Here is a 24,104-nt window from a genome sequence, read left to right as displayed (position 1 = left end):
AATAGAAACATTTTCTGTTGCTACTAAATATAAAGGATTACTTCAGGGAAGGAGGGCACCTCTTAATGGGGCAGATAACTGAATTTTTCTTCAACTTTGTCCTCATTGAGTGACTCTTTAGGATTTTAGCCTCTGTGTAAAAGATGGTTTGTGGCTTTTTTCAGCAGTGCTCCCTGGCAGAAGTAGTCTGCATGGCCTTTATTAATGTGTGGTCATGGAAGGAGACCCCCCAGCACTTGGGAAGGCAGAGGTCTTTGTGGGAGGATAGAGGTGGTGTTGCTGTGTTCTGGAGTTCTCAAGGTGGTCAGTCAGTGAGAGTATTTGCTTTATGAAAGGAGCTTGATATAACCTGTGGACTGCAGCAATGACAATTATCATTTTCAGCTTTGCCTCAAACAGATGTCCCTGGTGCTGTGAAGAACTGGTCACTTGCTTTTAGCTGAGTCTCAGACTTCCCCTGAGAGCAGTGCTGTTCTACAGGAATTTTGCATCCATCTAGAAGACAGTTCTTAGCCACTTGTCTCTTCCTGGATTTTCTTCCATATCTGTCTCTCCAGCCCCCAAAGTAGTGCCTAGATGCCTCTAAAATTGAGCTTGTTATGGTGCTGAAGGGCTGCTGAATCATCACATTTCCTAATTCTAGCTCTATGTTTTGTGCCACAAAATTGATAAAAATTAGTCCAGAAAAACTGAAGAAAAGTGTATGACAGTACTTTAAAAACCTAGTGAAAACTGTCAAATATTGGAATGTGAAGGCCAGAATCAACAGCCAAAGGGATCTTTTCAAAGCTGGTTTTTTTCCCCTCTGTAAAAATGCACTAGAACTGTATATGGGCTACATCCACTGCAAATCAGTTATCTTGGCATTCCACTGTGCATACCCAAATCAGTGTAGAATATGGGACCACATACCCAAGAAATACCAGTTCCACAAAGGCTTGAGAGATCAGCATCTAATTACTGGTTCTTCTTATGGCTTCCCATCATTTGAGCAAGTCAAACTATAAAACAAGCCAGGCTGTAAAATATGGAGAACGCAGTGACTCACAGGGTGAATTAGTGTGCTATTTTTCCATGTCATCATATGGTTTTGGTGGCCAGAGATTGCTCACTGTTGACATAATTAATTTTCCACAATGGCAAATTAACTTTTCTCAGTTTGCTTTGAATTTAAGGTACTTATAGACATATGGAACCATTTAGCAATTTATAAATTGTTATTAAGATGAAAACCTTCTCTCCAGGAAAAGTATGGTGCATATTTGTGGATATGTGTGTGTGTGTATATATATATTTATATATATACTTGTTGATGTGAAGTGTTTTGTGTGAAACCATGATAGGTATGAAGCCTGGTTGCAAACAATAATTCTAGTAATTCCTTTCCCAACCACTTCTAAGGAAGAGTGAGTATTCTGGTACTGATTTACTGTCAGGTTTTGTGTTAATTCTGGAATTCTGGTCAAAGATGTGTTAAAGCCAGAGGAGGCTGATGCATTTTAGCAAAGAAGCAATGTCTGAACTTGTAAAATAAATGCATGGAGGGAAATGAGTTGGGATGGACGTTAATCTGGAGCATATCAGCACATTTGCAAAAAAATTGGTGTTAATCTCTCCAACACCTTGATATTTGATTCCAAAAGAGACAGGGCTTGTGCAACTGGATGGCCCTGGCAGTGCCGTTTCCTTTCCTGGTAGCAATTCAGCTTTCTGGTTGATTTCAGTGAAACTCGAGGTAGAAATAGAGGTCATTGATATTTGCAACAAACAAGAAATTAGTATGTCTAGGGTGTATAAAAAGGAAAGGTCTCAGACCCCTTTTCCAAGTAGGATGTCCAGAGAGAGGGAGACTTCAGTGAAATGTCTTTCAGGCATTGGAAATCTATGCAGAAATTAAAAATTGAGACAAATCCATAGAAACTCAAGTCTCACTAGTCTGCTCAATGCTCTTCCTGATTTGTAAACATGTTTTATTGTGTAATAAAATGCTCTTCAAAATCCATGGAGTAAAAATTTAAAAATGTGAGCTCTGAAATAACCTCACCGAATTTTAATCCAGCTCATTTGCCACTTGATCTAAAGGATTCTTCTATTATGGGAGTAATTACACTCCTGGCAATTCCTAAAGGACCTGTGTCTCATTTGGTTAACAGAAGTATTTAATGAACAGTGATCAGTTATTCAATATTTCACTTTCTTTGTTCATTGGCATTGCCTTGGGCCTTATTTATTATCAGCACTTATTAAACATTGTTCCAAAGACACAAATTACTTGTGTTCTTATAAGCTCTTCACTGTCAGACTGGAGTATTTTGAGGATGCTGGCTTAACTCCTGGGAGATGAGGGACCTGTTATATTTGGTATCCAAATACCACTTCTGAACTGGGCTTCAACGACTGCTTGTGACCCAGACTGTCAAATGGGACACCCAGGAGACAAATAGTATTTTTCACTTGCTGCCCTTGAAAATGTAGGCAATTTGCTATCATCATTCTTTATCTCTGTAGTAGAGGCAGGAATAAAAGTGTTGCTGAGGCTAATGCTTGGCAAACTGACTGTAAAGTCCTTCAAATGTGCATGAATGGAGGGACTGTTGTTGGAGCTTTCTAAAGAAAATATTGGTGAGTTCTTTAATAAAAATGGACACTCCCTCCCTCCTTTTAAATTTACTTTAATTTTGTTTTTCAAGAAAATCTGTCAAGTAATCTTTGGTCAAATATTAAGTCTGGCATTTATAAAGTATCCCATATCAGTGCATATTTCAGTGATCAGTATATTGCTGATAATCTGAATAGTAATGCTTGTTGTAGCAAAAGTTGAAATGCCTTTTTGGGGCAAATGTATTTATTTTATACCACTGGTTTACCAATGTGCTGCATGTAGCTTAGTTATTCCTACTCTTTGCTAGATATTTAGTGTTATTAACTCTACTCTGTGAGTGGAAGGTATTCTACCTTCTGTAAATGTCATTTTTGAGTTGAACTGTATTCCTCCTGTGAAGAGGAGAGCCAAGAGCACCTGCAGACTTGTCCTTGGTTAGGAAGAGGGACAGAGCAGAGGCAATGCTGAGCAACCAGGAGGTTTTCAGCATGAGGAACCACAGTGAGAGGGGGTTGGGTACATTTGGGCATTATCCCTCTGTGATGCTTTACTAAAAGAACAAGAGAAGTTGAAACAACATTTTGAATGCCTTCTAACACTTTACTTTTATTGAGAATTTAATGTATACATGGGGCTTTAGTTTCCTTGTTAGCTTTTAAGCCTACCTATAATGTGACTAATTAGTAAGTTGCAAGGTGCTGTTGCAGTCTAAGGGGCATTTCAGATGCAATTGACTGGCTTTGAGTGCTTTCTTTCCTGCTGAAATGAAGGTGCTTTCTTCTTTCATAATTTTTTTTTTTCCATTCCTGTCACAGCTATATCAGTTATTGCAAAAGCTCCAGCCAAATAGCTGTGCTGGCAAAAACCCTAATGAAGGTGCTGTGATAGCAGCTAAAAAGTTTTCCCTCTGGTGCAGCTTTAATTCTATTTGGAAAATTGATTTAAATTAAATCAGGCAAAAGAATGCTTTTGAGTGTATAAGCTCTGTCTCCTATGAGGTTTTGCTGATCGGGTTGGACCAGCAAAACCTTTAAAGTGCACAGAAGCCCAGAACAAGCAAGAGCTAACTTGTAGTACTTAATAAGGTGACTTTGTGTAATCAAAATTTTGGCTGAAGAATTTAAAATGTAACTTTTCATCTTGGAATGTTTTTAGTTTTCCTTTCCTTTAGAAAGGACAGAAGTCTATGTCTGAATAACTTATTTCATAAGGCCTTGCATGTGCTCGTGGGGCTTTTTTAATCTCTTCTCTTCTCCCCTTTCCAAATAAACAGAGCAATAGAAAAACTGAATGGGTTTCAGCTTGAAAACTATTCCTTGAAAGTTGCATACATCCCTGATGAGATGGCAGCCCAGCAACCTCCACAACAACACCCCCAGGGAAGACGTGGATTTGGCCAGAGGGGTCCTCCCAGGCAAGGGTCACCCGGCGCAACCACGCGGCAGAAACCACAGTCGGACGTTCCTCTACGGATGCTGGTTCCCACACAGTTTGTAGGAGCCATTATCGGGAAAGAAGGAGCAACAATCAGAAACATTACCAAGCAGACACAGTCCAAGTAAGTTATTTTACAAAACTGATTAATAGCTTTAATGTTGCGTCATCGTTGCTTGTGTAAAGAGGGATTTGTAGAACTTCATTGCTAATCTGCATGGTCAGAGAGCAAATTAAGACAACAGAGAACAGAAAATATTTTGCAATATTTAAGGACTGGATTCTGTCTTTGATGCGTGTTCAAATACTAGCTGACTTTTATTCCTCTGTAAAAGAGGAGTGCTAGCAGGATGGTACTCTGGAGAGTTTTGCTTACAGATGTACTAATATGGTTCTGGCACAAAAAGTGAAACTGAAAGAGCTGTAATATGTTGTTCTGGGTGGCATACAGTCAGTGTGGTGATGTACCCAAGTGTCCCAAATGTTTATTCTAGTTTGTTTGATTAGGGCATTTTTAGGATTTGTGAGTGTTGTCAATTCAAGATGTGGGAGGAAAAAGCCCTAAACAAAGAACCTTTTTATCTCCACTGACTGCTTCTTCTACCTTACCCTGCTCTGTTTCTGTAAAATACATTTGTTGCTATCAAGTTGCAGACCACACCAAAACACAGATTAAGGAAATGCACAGGAGGCAAAAAGCAAGCTGCTAAGTGACCTAAGAAGCTTAGAGCACTGGGGTCTTGAGATGCTAGAAGAGATTGTTTTCAGTGCATGTTAAATCCTACCCACAAACAAAAGCTCAGCACAGATGCAGAGGGAGGTGGGGTTCTTATTCCAATAATTTTTCCAGGATACCTGTAAAAACAGAGAATTAAAATGCTGCCTTCAGCAGCCCGCTGTAGGAGCCTGCAGCTCTGCAGTTGCAGCAGGCAGGACCTGGGAATGAGCTGTGTGTGAGGGGAATGAGGGTGGGTGGGAGCCTCCACTTTGAGAGTAGTTAATGAGGATAAGGGACTCCTCTTTAATTATACCCCAACCCCCAACAAACAGGCTTATCCCCCTCCCCAAACCCAGGATTATCATGATGCTCCTTCCAAACTCTCATTAGCACAATGTAACCCAGGAGACTATTCAGTGTGTTTAACAACACAGGTTTAAGAGATTTTTGGGGTCCTGAGAAGACTTAGTTGTAATTTTTCTATGGGTAACCAGTTTTTCAGGTGATATGTAAAACATCTAATTCTTGGACTATAAAAATCCTAGAAGATTGGCATAAAGAAAGCTTTTATATCCAGAAGAAGGGTAGGTAGAGCAGAAATAATTGCAAGCTGCTAACTTTACACATACGCAACTTTGAGAATGATGCTTTCATTGGTTTGGGGGTTTAAAAAAGGAAATTTCATCTTCTTTCAGTTCCACCAAGGATTGCCAAGATGGGTTTCTTGGAAAATGTTGCATTGTGAAATAAAATGAGTTTTCAATACTTGAAAGAACTGCAAAAATAAAGGGGCTTCTTGAAAAGCTACATGGTTGTTTCAGTTAGAAAACAGCTGTTACATGTGGAAGAGGGATGAAAACAAAAAGCAGAGGTGGAAAGAATATGTGAGCTGCAGTTACTGGAAGGGAAAAGTAATAGCCAAGGCATTGTCTTTATGCAGGTCATAATTTATTTTCGTTAAAGTCTTAGAGCTACATAAACCTGTTGTAGTTTCAGGTAAAGATTAGACTAGAGTAAAGGTAATATCAGGGTGAAACCAGGCTGGAAAAGTATAAGAAACTAATCTTGTGGATGGATGCAAAGTATTACCATGCTACTTGCTAGCAGAGGAGTGCTGGGAAACTGCTGCTGATGTATTTAAAATAAGATGGACAAAGCCTGACTGTCCTGCAGCTGCACAGTCATTCTAAGTGCAGCAGTGGGGCTGGAGATGGAGCAGTGGGGATGGAGATGGAGCACTGGGAAAGCTTGATGGGATGTAGTCCTCAGGGGTTTACAGCATTGTCTAACAACTCCCCTGAATATCTCTATGGAAGTTTACCAAGAAAAGGAGATCCCAGTGTCCACAAAGGTGGGGTTTAGCTGGTAAAATCAGGATAGGAGAGGCTCTTCATAAACACACAAATTTGTATTTAGGATACACTTAAGTAGTTATAAGCTTTTCAAAATTAAACTACTAATATATAGTCACTGTTAGCTCAAAATAATTTAGTTTTACAACAGTTGGAAATACATAACGCTTACCATAGAGTATGTGGTTACAGTTAGTGTTTTTCTTTCTTCAAGAATTGATATTCATCGTAAAGAGAATGCAGGTGCTGCTGAGAAACCAATTACCATCCACTCAACTCCTGAAGGCTGCTCAACAGCTTGTAAAATTATTATGGAGATCATGCAAAAGGAAGCTCAAGATACTAAATTGTGAGTAAAAAGCATTTCATTGTGGAAGCATTAAAAATTCTGAGTTCTCACTAGCTCCATTTAAAGATGTGGTCTTTAAAGCTATTAACAAGTGCATATTTGCTATTATCCTATCTAAGTAGGTAAAAGGACTGAGATATTTTACCTTTCAGGACAGTCTACTTACTTAATTAGCCCCCAGCATGCTTCTATGATTTCAGTTTTTTTCTGGCTTTGATTTTGGTGAGGTGAAATGAACCAAATATGGAAGTTTCTTGAGCAACAGACAGCTTTTGGTCCAAGCAAGCATAACAGGTTGTGAGCCCTCACTAAAAGCTTTAAGATATATTTTCTTCCCACCCAACAGCAATGGTTACTTCAGACTGAGCATTATTCAGTTGCAGGTGCATTGCAATTAAGCTGTAGGCGATAGTGTTGAAAAGCCCATTGCATCTGGACTTATTCTGCACCCAATGAAAACATGCAAAAGGGAGTTATGGATATTTCTATGAAAATTAAATTCATCCATAACATGCATAAAAGCTTGTACTCTGGTCTCCAAAAGTCTCACTAGGTATAACTTCCATTACAGTACAGAAGAAATTCCCTTGAAGATACTGGCACACAACAACTTTGTCGGGCGACTTATTGGCAAAGAAGGAAGAAACCTGAAGAAAATTGAACAGGACACAGATACTAAAATCACAATATCACCGTAAGTTTTTGGTGGCCTAATCTTTCAGTGGTAGCAGTGCTGCTATGGGACATTAAGGTACAGAGTTCTTAGAAAAATATTCTGTGTGTTGAAGGCTGAGATAACAGCCCTTCAGAGGCCTTTCCATCATATAGATTAAACTGTTACTTAAGCTCAGTTAAATTTTATGTAAACAGTGAGTCTTCATTATAAACTCAGTCAAGAGCAAGCCTAAAAATAACATAGGCTATGTGGAGCCTGTGTTAGACTATATTTTAAGTAGTTGTTTTTAACATATTATACCATATGTAATGATGAATGTTTGAAACTGTAAGTCTTGATCAGTTCTTAGCTATGTGTGAAAAAGAGTGAAATTGGTGATGTTTTAGTTTCCAGTATATATTAAATTTTTGGATTAGAAGGAAAGAAATAGAGCAAATAAATACTGAAAAGGGTATCTTTATCTTTAATAGCAGTTCTGTCCCTCTTGGCCTCCAACAGTCAAATTACAATACATTGGCTAGTCTGCTGCAAAGTAATAGCTTTTGGTCTGAGTTTGTGAGGGTAACCCAAATTTAGCTGAGATTAAACAGGAGTTTTCACCTTTACTGGAAATCTGTAGATCACTGATTAGATTAACATCTCTGTAGAAGCTTGGCAGTCAATAGTAGTTTTACCCTGGAGTAATATCTTCAGAGAACCTCCTGTTCTGAATAATGAATGCTCTGGCATGGACTTCCAAGCATTTGAAGGCATCCTGGATTTGGCTTTAGCCAGGAAGGGTGAGAATTAAGCTTACAGGCTGTAGGAAAGGGAAAAGGTTTGGAAGACACATGAAGATGTATGAAGAGGTGTGAATACATGCAGGAGACAAAAAAAGTAGTGCAGGAAATAGCTCAAATGAGGACAAGGAAGCTGGGAGCCAATGTGGCTCTTCAGAAAGAGGAAAACAAATTTGGATGAAAGCACCTGAGGCCTTCCTTAAAGGTGTGTGTCTATGTAATTAGTCTGAGGAAGAGAAACAAATAGAGAAAAAGCACCTAAATACGTGTGCTTCAAGAATAGATTTAGTAAGGCCAGCATGCTCTCTTGAATGCGTTTGCATAAACATTTTGTCTGCAAACAATACACAGACTATTAATGCTAAAAGGGAAAAAAAATGTGTCCAGAGTACATGAAAAGATGGTCTTTGTTCCATGAAATCCACTTGTCTTTATTGATGATGACACAAATAACACATTGCCTGTAAACAGTTACAGAGTATTTTTTAACTTAGCAAGATAAAAGTTTATTTGCATTAAAATCTTGACTTCAAGATTCTATTTGTCATACTATGCCTAAAATAGCCCCCTGAAGTCATCTGGTGTAATCAATACAAAAAGGAGAGCATATATGCCCATTGATTTTGCTATTTCTAATTAGTCTTTCTCATGATCTCTTCATTCAGGCTTTTTGGTAAGTTTGTCCATAAATTTAAACTCTCTGCCCTGCAGCAGCTCTCTGTGCTCCTCCGGAGTGTGGTGGCTCCGTTTTGTCAGCACCCAAGTATTTCCCAGCCATCCCAGGCCAAACCTCACTGTGAGGGCTTTGTTGTGTTTCCCATGAGGACAGAGTTTCCCCAGATTGTCTGAGAACTGTGTTTGAGCCCTGTTATAAATTGATACTACAGCCTTTGGAGGGCAAATTTGACATATTTGGATGTTGGATGTCGCACTCAAATGATAAATCCGGATTATCTTCTTTGTTTACTAATTAACTGTGCTTCTGTGTCATTTGCAGATTGCAGGACTTGACACTCTATAATCCGGAAAGGACCATTACAGTTAAAGGCAGTATTGAAACTTGTGCCAAGGCTGAGGAAGAAATAATGAAGAAAATCAGGGAGTCCTATGAAAATGATATTGCTGCTATGAATGTGAGTTTTCTTCTGGTGTGGGCTCTTTCTGGGACTAAAACCACAGAAGGATTTTGGGTGTGGGGGACCCCTGGAGATCGCCTGTCCCAGTAGTGGATTTGCTCAATGTCAGCCACACTTCAAAGTTAAACCAGGTTGTGTAGGGAGTTTTGTTCTCCTTAACATTTCCACGGATAGAAAACCCTTAGTGTCTCTGGGCAGCCTGTGCCTGTTTCACTGCTCTCACAACGATTTTTTTTTCCCTAATATCACATCAGAATTTTCTGTTGCAGCTTCTCTGTTGCCTCATTTATTTGTGGGAGTGTGGGCAAGTGTTTTTGTGTGTTATTTTAATGGAGTCTTCTTCTGGTTTATTTTTGAGTGGAAAAACTGAGAACTTTATTTAGATTGAGGAAATTAATGAGCATTTAACTTTTTAGTTGCAAGAACCTGAAGTAGGGTGTGTTTGTGCTGTTGTGGCTTATGTGCTCTGGCTTGCATGTTTTTTAAAGTAGTGATTCAGTCTCATCACATAAATAGCACAATAATGTGTGGAAGAAAGATCCCTCCTGTTTTTAATTATTTAATTTAAGAAGGTCTTAAGTTTTTTTCTTGATATAGTTGATAAAGACATTTAGCTATTTGAAGATGTTTGATTATATAATGAAAACAACATACCTCATTAGTTTGCCAAAGTATTACTAATGCATATTGAGAAATGATTGAGATTTTGATAGGAAAAGCATTGTATGTGCATGTGTATCCAAATCTTATGGTCTAGAGTTAGAATGAAAATATTTTTTCAGTTTACAATAGTTCTGACCATCTAGAAATGTCTGTTATTTGTGCTTGTCCTACCAAGTAAATATTCTCCCCACTTTTCCCTTCTGTCACCCCCACACAAAGCAAATTGCAATATATGAGCTACACATGAGGAACAAAGTATTCAATAGTGGTGCATTTGTTTCATATAACAAGCAGTAACATGGGGTGAGTTAGAGACTGCATTGCTATTTGACAAAGGTATGGAAAGCCAAAAAACTTTGTTACTGTATAGATTTCAAGTTTAGTTTGTAGTGATTATTAAGATTGTTTCTGACGTGGTGAAGTTTTGAGGTTTTTTGGTGTCTTGTGATTGACTTATCTTAATGGCCTGAGGTAGTGTCTGTCTCTCTATCTGAAATATTTCTAAAGCATATTAATGTTTTTGAGTAATAATTTGGAAAAGGGTACTGACAAGTTTTGTATCGGACAACAAATGTTTCCTACCATGTGATGATGGCACTTTTCTCAGGTGTGGTCAAGGAAGGGACATGTAACTTTATAGTTGATCCTTTCCCAGCAATTTCTGGAGGTATCTCACTTAATCTTTTGCAATGGAAGGAAGATGGGTGATAGTGTCACATATATGTTCCCCCAGTGTAAGAAAAGCAGGGCTTTGTGCATGATCAGTTTCTATTTCTACAGGGCTGTCTTTTTAATATAAGGACAAAACTACTGCTTTTCTAATAAATTTGTTCACTCAAAGTAAATAGTACTATTATATTAATATCTTGCTGTGAAATTTGAAATGTATTTTGATGATTAAGTTGTAAGAAGTGATCAGCTTTTCCTACTATGTGTTTTTAATGTTATTGGTCTGTACCTGTGTCTAGGAAACAGGTTTGAAGGTGAGTCCTTTGAGTAGTGGCGATTAATTATTTTTTAAAAATAACATCCCAAAAGGTTAATAGCATGTGCCAACTAGAATTTTATTAAAGTTAATAACCAGAATTCTAAATCTTAACTCTTCTGCCATTGCAGCTTCAAGCACATTTAATTCCTGGATTAAATCTGAATGCCTTGGGTCTGTTCCCACCTTCTTCTTCAGGAATACCACCTCCCGCAGTGAGCGTTGCCTCCGCTGCTGCTGCTGCTTCATATCCACCATTTGGGGTAAGGGAAACTCTGATTTTGGATGGTTAATGGATGGGGATACTAATCTCTGCAATGCTGCTGTTCAAAACTAAAAAGAATGCTGAATTTTTTGTCTTTTTTTCCCAGAAAATCTGGGAAAGGTGTTTTGTTAGCTGTGTTCTGTCATTTTTCTAAAAGTTGTCTGTCTTCCTGCTTGCACACTGAAAAGTATTTCATGTGGCTGCAGCTGGGAGCAGGCATTAATTGCTTTTCTAGTGAAATGCTCAGTGAAACTGGAAAATAGTGCTGCTTAGAAAAGTGCTAGATTTTATTTTATATGGAATTTGAATTATTGCAGAAAGAACTCTCACATAAAATAGCATTTCAAAATTGCTGGAATTAGCAATTAATAATACTAATCTGCAATTTCATTCCTTGTGATATGGAAGGAAAAGAAATGATCTCTTGTCATGAAGTGGGGATCTATATGTAGCTAAAATGTTTGTTTGAATGTAGCAGTTTTATATATGCCCTGATGAAATGCAATACTGCTAAATATATAGGATGTAAATTGCATGGATTAATCTCCAGAAAGCTGTGATTTACTTGCCAGTTCTCTAAAAAATATGAAAAAGTTTAATAGAAACTTACTAAAATTCTGTACTGATTAGTAACCATAAATTAGGTATTTTGCTATGGAGCAGAAGATGATTCGTTGCACCAAAAAAGCTCCAGAGTCTGTCTGGAACTGAGATGGTGTCTTGCTTTCAAGAAAAGACAACCTCATTACAAGGGGAAGGTTTAGTCTCTTTCCTGATTCTGATGCTGGTGGTTGTTAGCAACTCAATGCAAGGTGAATTTTCTAAACAATTCTAATAAGCCTCTTAAGAAGTAGATGACAGAGCTTTACAAACTCTGCTGTGTTCAACTTTGTCCCCTTCTTTGCCCAACAGTGACATCTAGAGAGCTAACTCTGAGACTCTCCATGAGCTAGAAAAGTGAAAATGCAGCACAACACACTAAACTTCATCAAACAACTCAAGCTATATTGTAGTGAAGGGTAGTTGAGTTGTGGTCTAAATATTTTTCCTAGAGGATGAAGCCAAGAGAAGGTCACTACAAGGAGCAGGAAAAATTCCTCTCTTGTAGCATTTTTTGTAAGAATGAACAACTTTGGTGTTACAAATGTATTATGAACTATATTGAGTATAGTAGTGGCTTTATCAGAAAAATGTGCTTCAATGAAAGCTACAATAGAAATATGTTTATACTCCGTTATTTTACTGTCAATATCAGAGCCTCAATTTATGACAAACAAATTCTCTCCCTCACAGTCCTTCTGCGCTTCAATTAGATTGGCAGACTAAACTAAACAGTACAGGTTTCTGCTTCACTGTATTATAGAAAATGCCATCTCTGGTAACAAATTGCCTCAATTTTTTTCTTAAGAGATACTAGATGTGGTTTGTTAAAAGTATATAACTTTATTTATTGGTAATTAAAAGTGTGGCTTTTCCTGTCTTTTTACTCCAGATTTGCAGACTACTTTGCTATTCTTGAGATTCATACTGTAAGCCCACAGTTCTGTTCATCACTTGGTTTATTTTAATTTCTTTCCCACTTTTCCCCCCCTGTTGTGGTTCCTTATGCTTTAAATATGCACCTAAACAGTGCTGTATTTGGTGGTTACTCCTGTCTGTTCCTCTGTTGCTAGTGCACCTTTACCCCTCAAATGCACCTTTTTTGGTCTGCTAAGATCTCTGGCAGTATCCAGGTTTCTGGAAAAAAGCTAATGGCAACATCTGGAAAAAAGCATCAAGAAACAAATGTCATTGTGTAGAAACTGTGCAGCTGGAAGGACCACTGCCTGAACTCTCTTGCTTCTGTTTGTGCTCAGTCCTCTGCAATGGCTGTCATTCCATGCAGTCTAGATGTGTGACAAGCTGACATGCAGAAAGAAGGGATAAACTCACAGATTTTGTGGAGGTTGGGGGTGGTACCAATACAGCCCCTGAAGCAGATACTAAGGGCTTATAAAGCAAATGTATCAACAAGGGGAATTTTCTCACCTGTTTGTACTTAATGTGTTGGTATTTGGAAAAGAGCAGGTGGTTCTGTGGGCTTCAGGTGAGTCAGCCCTTCAAATTACTTGGGAGTACTTGTTGCTCTCTGAGGAGAGAAAACAAGAAAAAATATTAATCTATTCCGTTAATGGATGCATTAGTTTCCATTTCAAAGAGTTTTAAATCTTGCTTGTGTACAAATTATTTTTCTGTAACTTGAGCTTTACTGTCTTCTAATTTTTCCCCTAGTAGAACAGTTTTGCAGACACTGATTAAATAGGTTATTGGGGCATTTACAAGCAGAAAGAGGAAAAAAAAAAAGTCTGGCTATATTTTGAAGGAGAAAATGATACAATTTGAAAGGCTAAAGGTAACCACAGGGAGAGATCTAGGAGAACTAAAGAGGGATTTAAAAATTAAAATGAAATCTGTGTATCTAAAAGAGGCTTTGGAGAAAAGGTCCTAGAAGAAAATTTAACTAAGAGCTCCCAGGAAGACTTTATGTCCATTTACCTATGAGCTATTTGTTACCAAGTTCTTTATTTTGACAAAAGCATTTGGGCAACCCAAGTCCCTTTACCTTGTTTTCACTGCACATCCCTTTATGCTTGGGAGCAGGGATTAGCGTATATTGAGGATATCCCTTTCAGGCAAGTGGAAATCCTTTCTGAAAACACTGCCGGCACCAGGGTATAAAGAAGTGTATCCTGCTGCACTCTATTTTTTTGTAGTGCAAATTTTGCCTTCTGCTCAGGGCTGGTTCTTCCCTGTCTCCTGTTTGACTGAGCAAAGGTGTGCTCCCCAGCAGTTTCAGCCACACCATCACAGGTGGCTTCTTGGCATCCAAGTGTCTGAAGTCTGGGCTTGCAAGCCATACAGTGAACCTTGGGACACCCCTGTGCTGTGTCTGAGGGTGGATTTGAAGCTCTTGTTGTAATATTTTTGTATGGACTTTTTCTTCACCTTATTGTGGGGATGGACTTGCCTTGGGCTCTCCCTTGGGTCAGAAGAATTAGGTGGGTGAGTTTGGTCATTTGAAGCAGGGTTTCCATATGGAGCTGATGGTTCATGTGTACTACTTTCAAGTGACAAGGTGTGGCTGTGACCATGTGTAGGACTTGTTCCCAGAGAAACTGAAGTGTCATCTTAATTATTGAAACAACTATCTGTCACATTCCCACTGCTGCTTTTTTTAACATGGGTATAAAGAGGAAAAACCTGCATAGTAGAAAGATCCAGGATTTTGTTTCAGTGCCAGGGCTTAGCGACAGCTCATACACACAGCTGGAGCAAAGTGTTCCTAAAACATTCTGTACTCAGGAGCTTGGGGCTGAGTAGTTAAATAGGTTTGGCTATGTTTTAATATGTGTGTGATGCTTCACCCTATCCCTCTTTATGCAAACCTTTAAGCATTGGACAAGAGCATAAACACTGTTCTCCAGCTGCTTCAGGTACACTCTGGTATCACAAACTTAGGAAATAGTTCGATTTAGTTTCTGGGACTGTGTCACATCCAGGAGAATGATTTCCATGTGACTCAGAGACTTTACTCCATGATGGTTAACCCTAATGTACAGCACCAAAGCCTCAGCTAAGTTAATCTAATGAGATGCAGATTGTGTCTCACTAATAATCTGGGTGTTGCTTTTACTCTTTGTCCTGGCAGTGGAGCCCCCACAGGAAGGCAAAAGTTGTCCTTGGTACTTGTCTGGTGACAGGTACAAACACACACGGGCACGTGGCCATTGCACATGGCTAACAGTGTCTGAGAACCATTAACATCCATTTTCTTGTATTTTTACCTATTACTAGCAACAATTCTTGATATTGAAATTGTATCGTTTATTTGCAGAGTCCAAGTCCTGTTTGCCTGTTCAAAGTACTTATTTTGTGCTGTTGCTGAAAAGGAATGCAATGGAATTGCATATTATCTTTCAGTTCTTAAAAGTTCCTCTTCTTGCAAAAACCCACGATCTGTTTGATTTTTTTTCCTGGACTCCTAACATACAAGCAAATGAGAACATGTGAGAATTGTTGGAATGTTTTATGGTTTGAGGAAAAAGTAGGATTTAAAAGTCTCAGTTAAAAGTATTAAGAGCTAAAAATTCTTTTTACTGTCAAACGGGTATGATTTTGCTCCTATGATCCTGGTGATACAATCAATGGTCTTTTTTTGACTGATCTGTGCCCTTGTGTGACCATATAAGGACAAGTAGCCTTTCTGTGCCTATTTGTACCCACTGTCTTGTCCAGCTGCTTTTGGGCCTGGGAAAACCACCAATTTCTGTTTATCCTTAAACCTTTCTCCTTAGCTGTGCACTTAAATGCTTGTGTGTGTTGCAGCTCTGACACTACTGCAAAGAGCTCTGTTAGTCTGCCCACTGTCACTTGTAGCAGATGTCATGACCTGAGCACCTGCACAAAGTGCTGGGATTTCTATGAGGGGGAGAGTAAAGGTTCTGCAAAAGGGAATGTCACCCATGCTTATGTTTTCCAGAAGATATGTTGCCACAAAAAAAAAAGTACTTTTAACAAGTATCCCAGCCAAGCTGCTTCAGATGTAGTGTTGTACTGCTCAAAGCTGTTTTGATGGAGTTGTTGCTTCTGTCTTCTGAACTGTGGGGAGAATATGCACATACTTGTCTCTCAAGAATAGAATTTTGTTCCCATGCAACACTGAAGGTTTTAAAGCTCCAAACAAACAAGAAATCCTTATCTTAAAATCCAACTGTGTACAGTAATGCAATTAATAGCCCACCTACTGGGGGTAAGTGGGTTGCACCCTTCCTTTTATAATTGGAACTTTGCATATTTAATTTTACATCCAACTGCATTTCTTTTGCAGCCTCTGGATCTGAAATTTGGCATCCCAAGGGCATAGGAGAGAGGAACCTGTGGAGACCTTATCCTGCCCTTGAATGCCCTGAAACAGGCTAGTAGAATTAATTCTGTCTCATGGCAGGTAAACTCAATCATAAAGTAAGGTGAGAAGTAGAGAGCTTGTCTCCATAGGAGAAATTCACACCAGCTGCTCTCCTTCTTCTGTAAGGTCATGGAAGAGATACATGAACTTCTGCCATGTGAAACTTGGCTAAAGTGAAGAGATGCTCCTCTGCCTGCAGTGGGACTGCTTTCTCTGCTGCCCTTTTTGGATACCTGCTGTAACTTCTTGAAGCTCTGCCTTCAAAAACAAAGCACTCTTTCTAACCTTTTCTTTAGCCTCACAGAAAACTTTCAGGTTATGTGATATGCATATGGGCTTCTAGAAAGAGGCAATGGGAAAAAGGAAAATTAAAAAAAAACCCAGCAAAAACAAAGAAGAGGTAGTTTCATACAGTAGATGAAACCAAGAAATCAAACCATCTTTTTCTGATTACAAAAAAAGGTCTTGTACAGTTAGGCTGATAGGCTGCTTTACTTTATTCCTTTTTGCCATCTCTTGAAGCTTTTTGTTGCAGGTGAGGAACATACCAATGGAAAACTTTCTCCTTAGAAGATGTTGTGGTCAAGAGAAAGATTCCTTCTTTATTCTCCAGTCATTTTCCTAAATAATAATAGTAAAGAAGACATCTTCTATATTGCATAAATAAGAGAAGAAATAACTGTATTGTGCTTTTGGCAGGAAAGAAAAGTAATTTAAAATGAAAAATTGCTTCATTGAGGGCCTTCATTTGATGCCCTGAGCATAGATGAGAAACACAAGGAAGAGGAAAAACTGTCCTATGTTTCCAGGTACTTTGACTCTTACTTGGTGAAGTTGGGCTCCTTTGGATGTCTGGGTTTGATAGGATTAGCTCATGCAACTGTTGTGTCTGATCTACCCAGAGGCAGCAATGATGTGTGTAGGTGCAAGTGGCTTTTCCCTAATTTGCCCAGCTTGTTAAGCAGTAGATGACTTTTGAGAAGCTGTCCTGCAGCCAAAAGAGGATGTGGTTTTGGGGGATGAAGAAGGATTTGCCAGTGTTTTTACGAAATGATTTTCTGTCAGTGAAATTAGAACCATACATGTGCAGCACATGCAATCTCGAGGAGGGCACTGCAGGACAACAACACTGTCTGAAAAAAAAAAAATCTACCTGCTAATTAGACCTATTTTGAAGATTATAATCTCAGTGCCTTGAAATACACCTTTACTGATGCTTAACTTCTTCCATTCATTAATGATGCATTTTTGACAACTAAAAAATTTACTTCATGGGGTGTAACATTGTGGGACTGTTTTGCCCTGTGAAGAAAATGGTTGGTCTTCCCACTGTGTTGAAAGTCTCCTGCTTCTGCCTTGCTTTGTTGGCAGGGACATGTGTCCAGAACAGTCAGACTATTCTGCCTCTGGAGATGGACTAACCCCTCGGTTAGGTGAAGAACAGAATGCAATTGGCATCATATGATGTACAAAGATCCAGCAAGTCAGTGGTTATTTTTCAGGGTGTTGAAGCCTCCAGTTATTCTTACAGCTTCTTTTACAGTTCTAAGGTTGTCATAATGCAAATAGTATCACTAGTCATCCATGCTTTTTAAAATAAAAATGGTTTCTTCTTCACTGCAGGTTTGAGTACTTTAAGGGATATTTGTAGTTTCGTGGAACAAGAGAATTAGAATTTATGTTGGTTCCCTTCTTTTAGATTCTTATGATTTAATTGGAGTTCCCTTGACCATCTCAGACTCTTGACCTCTAAGTACCAGGCTCCAGACCTTCTGAATTTTAAACTGAATGGGAAATTGAGTTCCTTAAGGTGCCAAATATTTTGTTACTAGAGTGTACTGAGCTCTTTCAAGCCAGAAACAAAAGTAGGTCAAGAGCTCATTCTGTTGTATCTGGCTCCATCTCTGGTTTGTTTGTTAAACATGATGGAAAAATATGTGATCTTTGTGTTTTCACAACCTGTTTTTCTGGCAGCTGTCATGGAATCTGAGAGCAGTGCCTTTATAAACCAGAGCTGATGAGTACCTGCATCTTCCAAAGCCACTGATTTCGGGGGCAACGTCTATGGATTTTGAGTACTCATGTGACTGCTATGATTTTTGAAGTGGAAGTGTTTCTATATGTATACTTATTGGTGGTCATACAGTGTTGCAATACTGAGTACCTATGCTTGCTGCTTATGAATGACCAGCAAAATTCCTGCTTACATAGTTTCACAATCTGTTCCTTATGTTGATTTCTGATTTTGGCTGTCTGTTCTGAATAAAAGGTGGCAGATTGCTTTTTTTTTGGCATTGTGGCCAGTTAGATTTTGTAAAAACAAAAAGTTCATGCCATGTTCAGAAATATGTCAAACCAGTTCCTGCTTGTAAAATGCCTTATAACCAGCCTGCCAGAAAATGTTCATTCTCTGCGTCTATGATTTTTACTCCCTTGTTGCTAGCTAGGCTGTCATGTTGGGAAAACTTCTGATATGTGTGGTCCTTTTAGTGACTTCTAGTAGTTCAAGAACCGTCCCAGTTCAGAGATGATAGTGATGAAAGGTACTACTTTGAGAGCCAAGAAGTGGAATGAGTAGTACTAAGTGAAATTATTTCAGTGGTACCTCACTTAAGGTACTGACCACTGTGTAAGAACCAGAATGTGGTAGTCCCCAAAATGGAAATATACACAGGATGGGTCATTCTTAGATTTTCAACCAAGAGGAGAGGACCAGCTCAGCTATATGGACAGAGGATACTCACACATAATTTCTGGGGCTGATTGTGGGCAAAAGAGGCAGAGTTGCATGGCTTTTCCATGGGCTGTGTGTCCCAGAAAGGGTCATGCCCTTGGTTCATCTAGTGACATGAGTGTTTCTCACATAATGCAGCAGTTACACTAAGGGGGAGTGTCTTGGATTAACCTGGGGTTCATAGGAAGGTGAAACCCTGACTGGATGTGGCTGGACAGTTCATGCATGACAATATGAGCAATACTTTAGCATGGAGATCAAAGGGGAAAATACACATTGCTTCTTTTAAATTGTTTTGCTTCTCCTTGATTGACTGAATTCAGCAGTGCAGAATTCTTCTGAGTACAGTCCTGGTTTTTAGGCAGTGAATGTGGCAGAAAGCTTTAGACTCTCAGTGTGGACCTAAATCTGTTTGAAGTAGACCTAAAAAACTTGGAGGGTGCAGGGAGTTCAGGCTGCAGTTTGTTGATTTGCACTGTGAGCAGCACTTCAGCTCAGTGATTGTACAAGATGGTGGCACAAGGTATCTGCAAGGCTGTTGTGAAACTGTGGATCATGTTAGTCCTATCTATTAAAACTTTGTTTTCCTTAATGAGCCCCTTGTTTCCAGTAAAGGCTTAAAGTTTTAGCGCTAGTATTGCAAAATGAATACACTAGGATTTCTTTCACCATCATCTCGAGCTTATGTCTTATTATTGCATTGAATCCATCTAGAATGTGTTCAATGATACTTGGCTTAATGTTCATTTCCCCTTGCTGCAAGTTTTTATTACTAAATAAATAAAAGCATATAATGTAGTTGTGGGCCAGGATAATTCTTCACAGTACATTGCAAAAACATGGTTTAAATTTTGGCTTTGGATCTGGTACAGGGTTTGAATAATATGATACCTCACTTCCTGACAAACTCAGGGTATTCTGAAAACTGAATGAGTTGTGTGCAAATATGCCTTGTCTTGGTAATCGTGGTTGTTGGGAAGGGGGTAGAAAGGCAAAAAAAGAGGAACTTTTTAATGCAGTCACTTACTGTCTGTCTTCATCTACTTCAAAACAAAACCAGTATCTCACTAGGCTAGATGGTAGCTCCATGCAGTCTTAAAACAGTTCTTAATTATTCCCTTCATTACTAAAAATCCTGATGCTGAGTCAAAATGGATAACATGACGTGACTTAAAATAAGTGTCTTGTGCTAAGGTAATTAATTTGCAACAAGAAACATAACAGGCTTAGAAACCAGGATATATCTGATTCTTCTCCCATTCATGTCTGGCTTAAAAGCCTATTTACTTCAGTTGGTTCAATATTTTTAAAGATTTACAGCCTTATCCCAAATGTTGCCAAGGATTTACCAACCACATGCATTTGAGCAAGGGGTCTATGGAGACACTTACGCACACGACTGGAAAAAAATTTTGTACTGTTGGCAGGCTTGCAGAAAAAGACTGAGATTAATCCTCATATTAACTTGAGGGACATAAATAACAAACATACCCCCTTATGAGCCCTGACTCATGCTGACTGAGGGAGCTGTGGACTGACCTAGCTGCAGCATCAGCCAAAATCAAGAGAGGAAGGGTCGGCTTGGGGAAGAACTGAGGAGGCAAGTCTCTGTTGGCGTTTCTGTGTATTGTTTGTTGTTCTGTGGTGGTTTTTTTTGTTTTTCAAATGCCATTTTTCAAATAAGACGTTCATTCCCCCAGCTGTAGTGGTTTGGGATCTGCTTTTTTACCTACTACTCTCTACTCTGGAGGGTCATAGCTTTTTCTGGGTTTTCATTCTTGCCTGGCTGTGCTATGGCTCTGTTACCCAAGTGCGAGATGAGCAGCAATGCTTTTCCTTCTGACAATCTAACAGGTAAGGGAAAAGCTCTCCTCTGTGGCTTGCTGCACTTTATAGGACTGATGCACCAGGAGTTGGCAGAGAAAAGTTATAACAACCTTAGCCTAAGGGCAGATGGTCTCTACAAATCTTTCTAACCCTGCAGGCAAGAATTGCAGAAAGAAGAGTGAATCTGCAAATTTTCTTGGCTGGGACTCCTCAGCTTCTAGCTCTGGTGTAGAGCAGTAGCCCTCATGCTGAAGGACTAGTGGCAATATCCCAAGGAGGAGAGGAACCTCAGTCTTGATGAGGCTCTGGAAACCAGGAAATTATGGTTGTGCTAAGCTAGTTTCCTAAAAGTTAATGTGGTAGGGCTGGCAGCAGAAAGGAAAATCTCCTGTAGGGCTGCAGGGTCTGGCTGGAGTGAGGGGGATAATCCTGATGCTGCCTGCAGTGCAGGGGCTCCAGATAAGCCCAGTGTAATGGGGAAGCAGCCAGGGATTACAGGATTTGCCAACAGATGAGTTTGTCTTGGATGGTGATGGTGGGAATTTAAAAGAGAAATATTTAAAAAAAAATGAAAATAAATAGTTGGTATGGACTGTTAGGCTAGGGACAGAAGGTTGGAGCTCAGGGACTTGGAGGAGGTATGGAAGGAGGTGTATCCAAGCTGCTCCAGGAAAGAGTTGTACTTTAGTTACCTTTCTGAAAGCCTTAGAGTAGTCTGTACTTTTGCTTACACTGAATATATCTTTCTATTTATACAGGTATGCAATTTGCTATTTGCTTTGGGTAATGTATTTTTTCCATTTTCTGTTAAAAATTATGAATGGTGATTTTCTAATTTGCTTGATTAATTTTAACTTCTGATTTCCATCAGGCAACATTTGGATGGAAATTGGAATCCAATTAATGAACAAAACCAGCATTTAAAATTGCTTTCATTAGTTCGGTGTGCTGGATATAGACATAAATTCCTTATCAACCCTGTTTTTTGACTAAAGCAGACTGATTTTTGCAGAAACAAAGCAAACATCTTCCGCTGTTTATGAACTGAACTAATTATTCCTGGTCACCATGCTTTTGAAGAATCTGTCTCTTATATCTAAGAATCTTGGTTTCTGGAGCTCTTCTCTTAAAACACAAAACCCCTGAAAAAAACCCACAGAACCCCAAAACAAGCTAGATTCTCTACTGAAGTTAATATCTCAGTGGTATCTCTGTGCCACAGCTACATATTTGGGTGGACTAGCCATGAGCCCATGCTGCAAATATTGCTGAGGTAGAAGAGGTGGTCTGGGCATCACAGATACTGGAGATGGTTACTTGCAAATTAGGGTGGATGTATAGACTGTAACTCTTGGTGAACCTAGGTTGCTATTCTAAAATATTTTATTTCTGCATTCCTGTCAGTTCCCAGGGCTGGGCTGACTTTGAATAAAATATATTATTATGCTATTATGTGGGGGACAAAAAGAAACTGAATGGGGAAGAGGAAAAAATTGTCTAGGAGACCTTACTCTTGTCAAAAAACATACACACATACATATTTTGGCTTTTAAATTGTAAGTATATATTTAAGCAGACTTGGCTATAAGGGAGTGAACACTGAAGCTCAGATTTCAGAGTGGGAAATCGGTTCCCTAAATTTAGTGCTTCTAACATATGTTTAAGGTCTAGGAATCTATTTCTGATACAACTCATGTTAGGAGTTCCTGGAAAGCTCTATGACTTATGTGGCATGGCATGGGTAATATTAAATTATAGCTGATTTTCTTCCATCCTGAGATCCCCAGAAGCATCTTGAAGATTGATGGGTGGTGTAGTCATTGCATTATGTTTTGATGTGTTTCTTTTGCAGGCTACGTTTCCAGTAAATACAAAAGGATTTAAACATTATTGTGGGTAAGGAGATGGACAGATAGGAATTTGAACTAGGTGTTGTGATACTCTCAAAAGCCTTAGTTACTTGATTTCTGCCAGAAGAAAAAAAAGAAAGAGAAGTATGGTTTTTTAATGGTTAAAAATCAGTGTGCATAACATAATTTCTCTGAATCTTGTGTGATGTTATACTGGAGGTTAATTTGTTATATGTATGTGCCAATGTGGTACTCCAGACATGAATTTTAAAAATTCTAATGTATGAACAGTTTAATATTGACAGATTCTCCATTATTCCTTAAACATGTATCACTATTACACCAAAATGCAAGTGTAGCATAAAGAACCTCGGTAACTCACATAAATATTTTTTTAAAGTCCTTTAGGAAAAAAGAAGTTGAATTGTATCAAAAAATCAAAGCTATGAGGAGGGATGGGAGGAAGGTGCTACAGTGAGGTGATTGTATAATTAGAAAGGCACATGCACATCTTCTGCTGCCTTTGCTACCCATTTTGTGTTTAAGGGTGAGGCAGCAAAAAGGAATTTCAGTGGTGGATTGAATCCAGCCAAGAAAGTGGCTTGAAATCAAGCTTTGGGAAGGAGAGGGGAAAACTGCTCAGCAGGCAGATGGGCAACAGAGGGAAGGCAGGAAATATATGCAAACAAAAATAATGAAGTTTGATTTGTTTCCATAGTACAGAAATGTGTCTGGAGGTGGGTTTAGGTAGAAGCTGTGTAAATTCTTGAAAACCAAGTCAAGTTATATGTTTGATTTGCAGCAGTGTTGTAGTAATTAGCTGGAAGAGGCTGGATGGAGAAGCATGTGAATGGGAAAACTTCAGCAATGGATTTTTGCAGGAGCTGGAGCATGTGTGGACAATTGAATGTAGGGGTCTAAAAGAAGAGCAAGCAAGGGGGTGGATAAGCTGTCAGGATTGGAATGAGGGGTTGCCTTTACACCCAGTGCAATTGGTCCTTGCAACAAAACTGGAAAAACCCAAACGCTTCATGAACTTGTAACCATTTGGAAACAGGTTTTTGAAGTGCTAAGATCAAGTGAATACCTACGGTATTTCCAAATTGCTGGGAATATTGCTGGATTCACAGTGAACATGTAAAAGGACTTACTATGACAACACTCAGGATATTTGTAATAATAGGAGGAGAATATGAGTAATCTTCTGGAAAGTGGTTTAACATATATACTGAAGTGACTGTGTCTTTCATTACAAATACATAGCTTTAGGGTGTAGTTTTGAGATCATTTAAAACTGATCTGTAGGCAAATTGGGAAAAGGTGGGAGCACCCCTTTTATTCTCTAATTGTTGTTACTTCCTCCCTTGGTCACAGACTACCACTTGTGTGTTGCTCTGGTTATTTGGGTCAGATACTTACTGCCTGCCTTAAAAATCAGCTGGATCCGCAAACCTGCTAGTGTCAAAGCATACAAGGCAGTGGGGAGGCTGGGAGTGGAGAGCTGCATCCATGTGGACTTAAACTAGCATGAAATGCCCCTGAATCCCAATGCCTTGTGTGTGTGAAAACGCAGAGTAAACTATTCAACTGTTGCAATTGCCTAAAGTGTTTCTGTTCCCAGTATCCTATTTTGGGGTTTCTTCACCTGGTACCTGGAGCTGTGCCTGGAATTTGTATCCCCTGAGGTTACAGTTGACTTGTTTTTACTGAAAATGAAGTGGTAAAACTTGGAAACAAGCATTTTGTTCTGATTTGTTTATGGTTAATGCTGTGGGACTTCGCCTTGAAA

General features: G+C 39.0%; 1 protein-coding gene across 3 annotated transcripts in view; it reads left to right on the top strand.

Moving 5' to 3' along the window:
* Nucleotides 1–24,104, top strand: part of IGF2BP3 (insulin like growth factor 2 mRNA binding protein 3) — a 111,483-nt gene that overhangs the window by 73,979 nt on the left and 13,400 nt on the right. For all 3 annotated transcript variants that reach the window (XM_021538252.3, XM_031503849.3, XM_085573135.1), the window contains 5 exons: nucleotides 3,876–4,160; nucleotides 6,321–6,455; nucleotides 7,027–7,149; nucleotides 8,908–9,043; nucleotides 10,826–10,957. In XM_021538252.3, coding sequence (XP_021393927.1) covers nucleotides 3,876–4,160; nucleotides 6,321–6,455; nucleotides 7,027–7,149; nucleotides 8,908–9,043; nucleotides 10,826–10,957 — 811 coding nt within the window. The remainder of the gene's footprint in view (nucleotides 1–3,875; nucleotides 4,161–6,320; nucleotides 6,456–7,026; nucleotides 7,150–8,907; nucleotides 9,044–10,825; nucleotides 10,958–24,104) is intronic.

Source organism: Lonchura striata, chromosome 2 (genome assembly GCF_050655825.1).
Source record: "Lonchura striata isolate lonStrDom1 chromosome 2, ASM5065582v1, whole genome shotgun sequence".
NCBI lineage: Eukaryota > Metazoa > Chordata > Aves > Passeriformes > Estrildidae > Lonchura > Lonchura striata.
The sequence above is the reverse complement of the archived record's forward strand: the minus strand, read 5'-3'. Positions and strand labels throughout refer to the sequence as shown.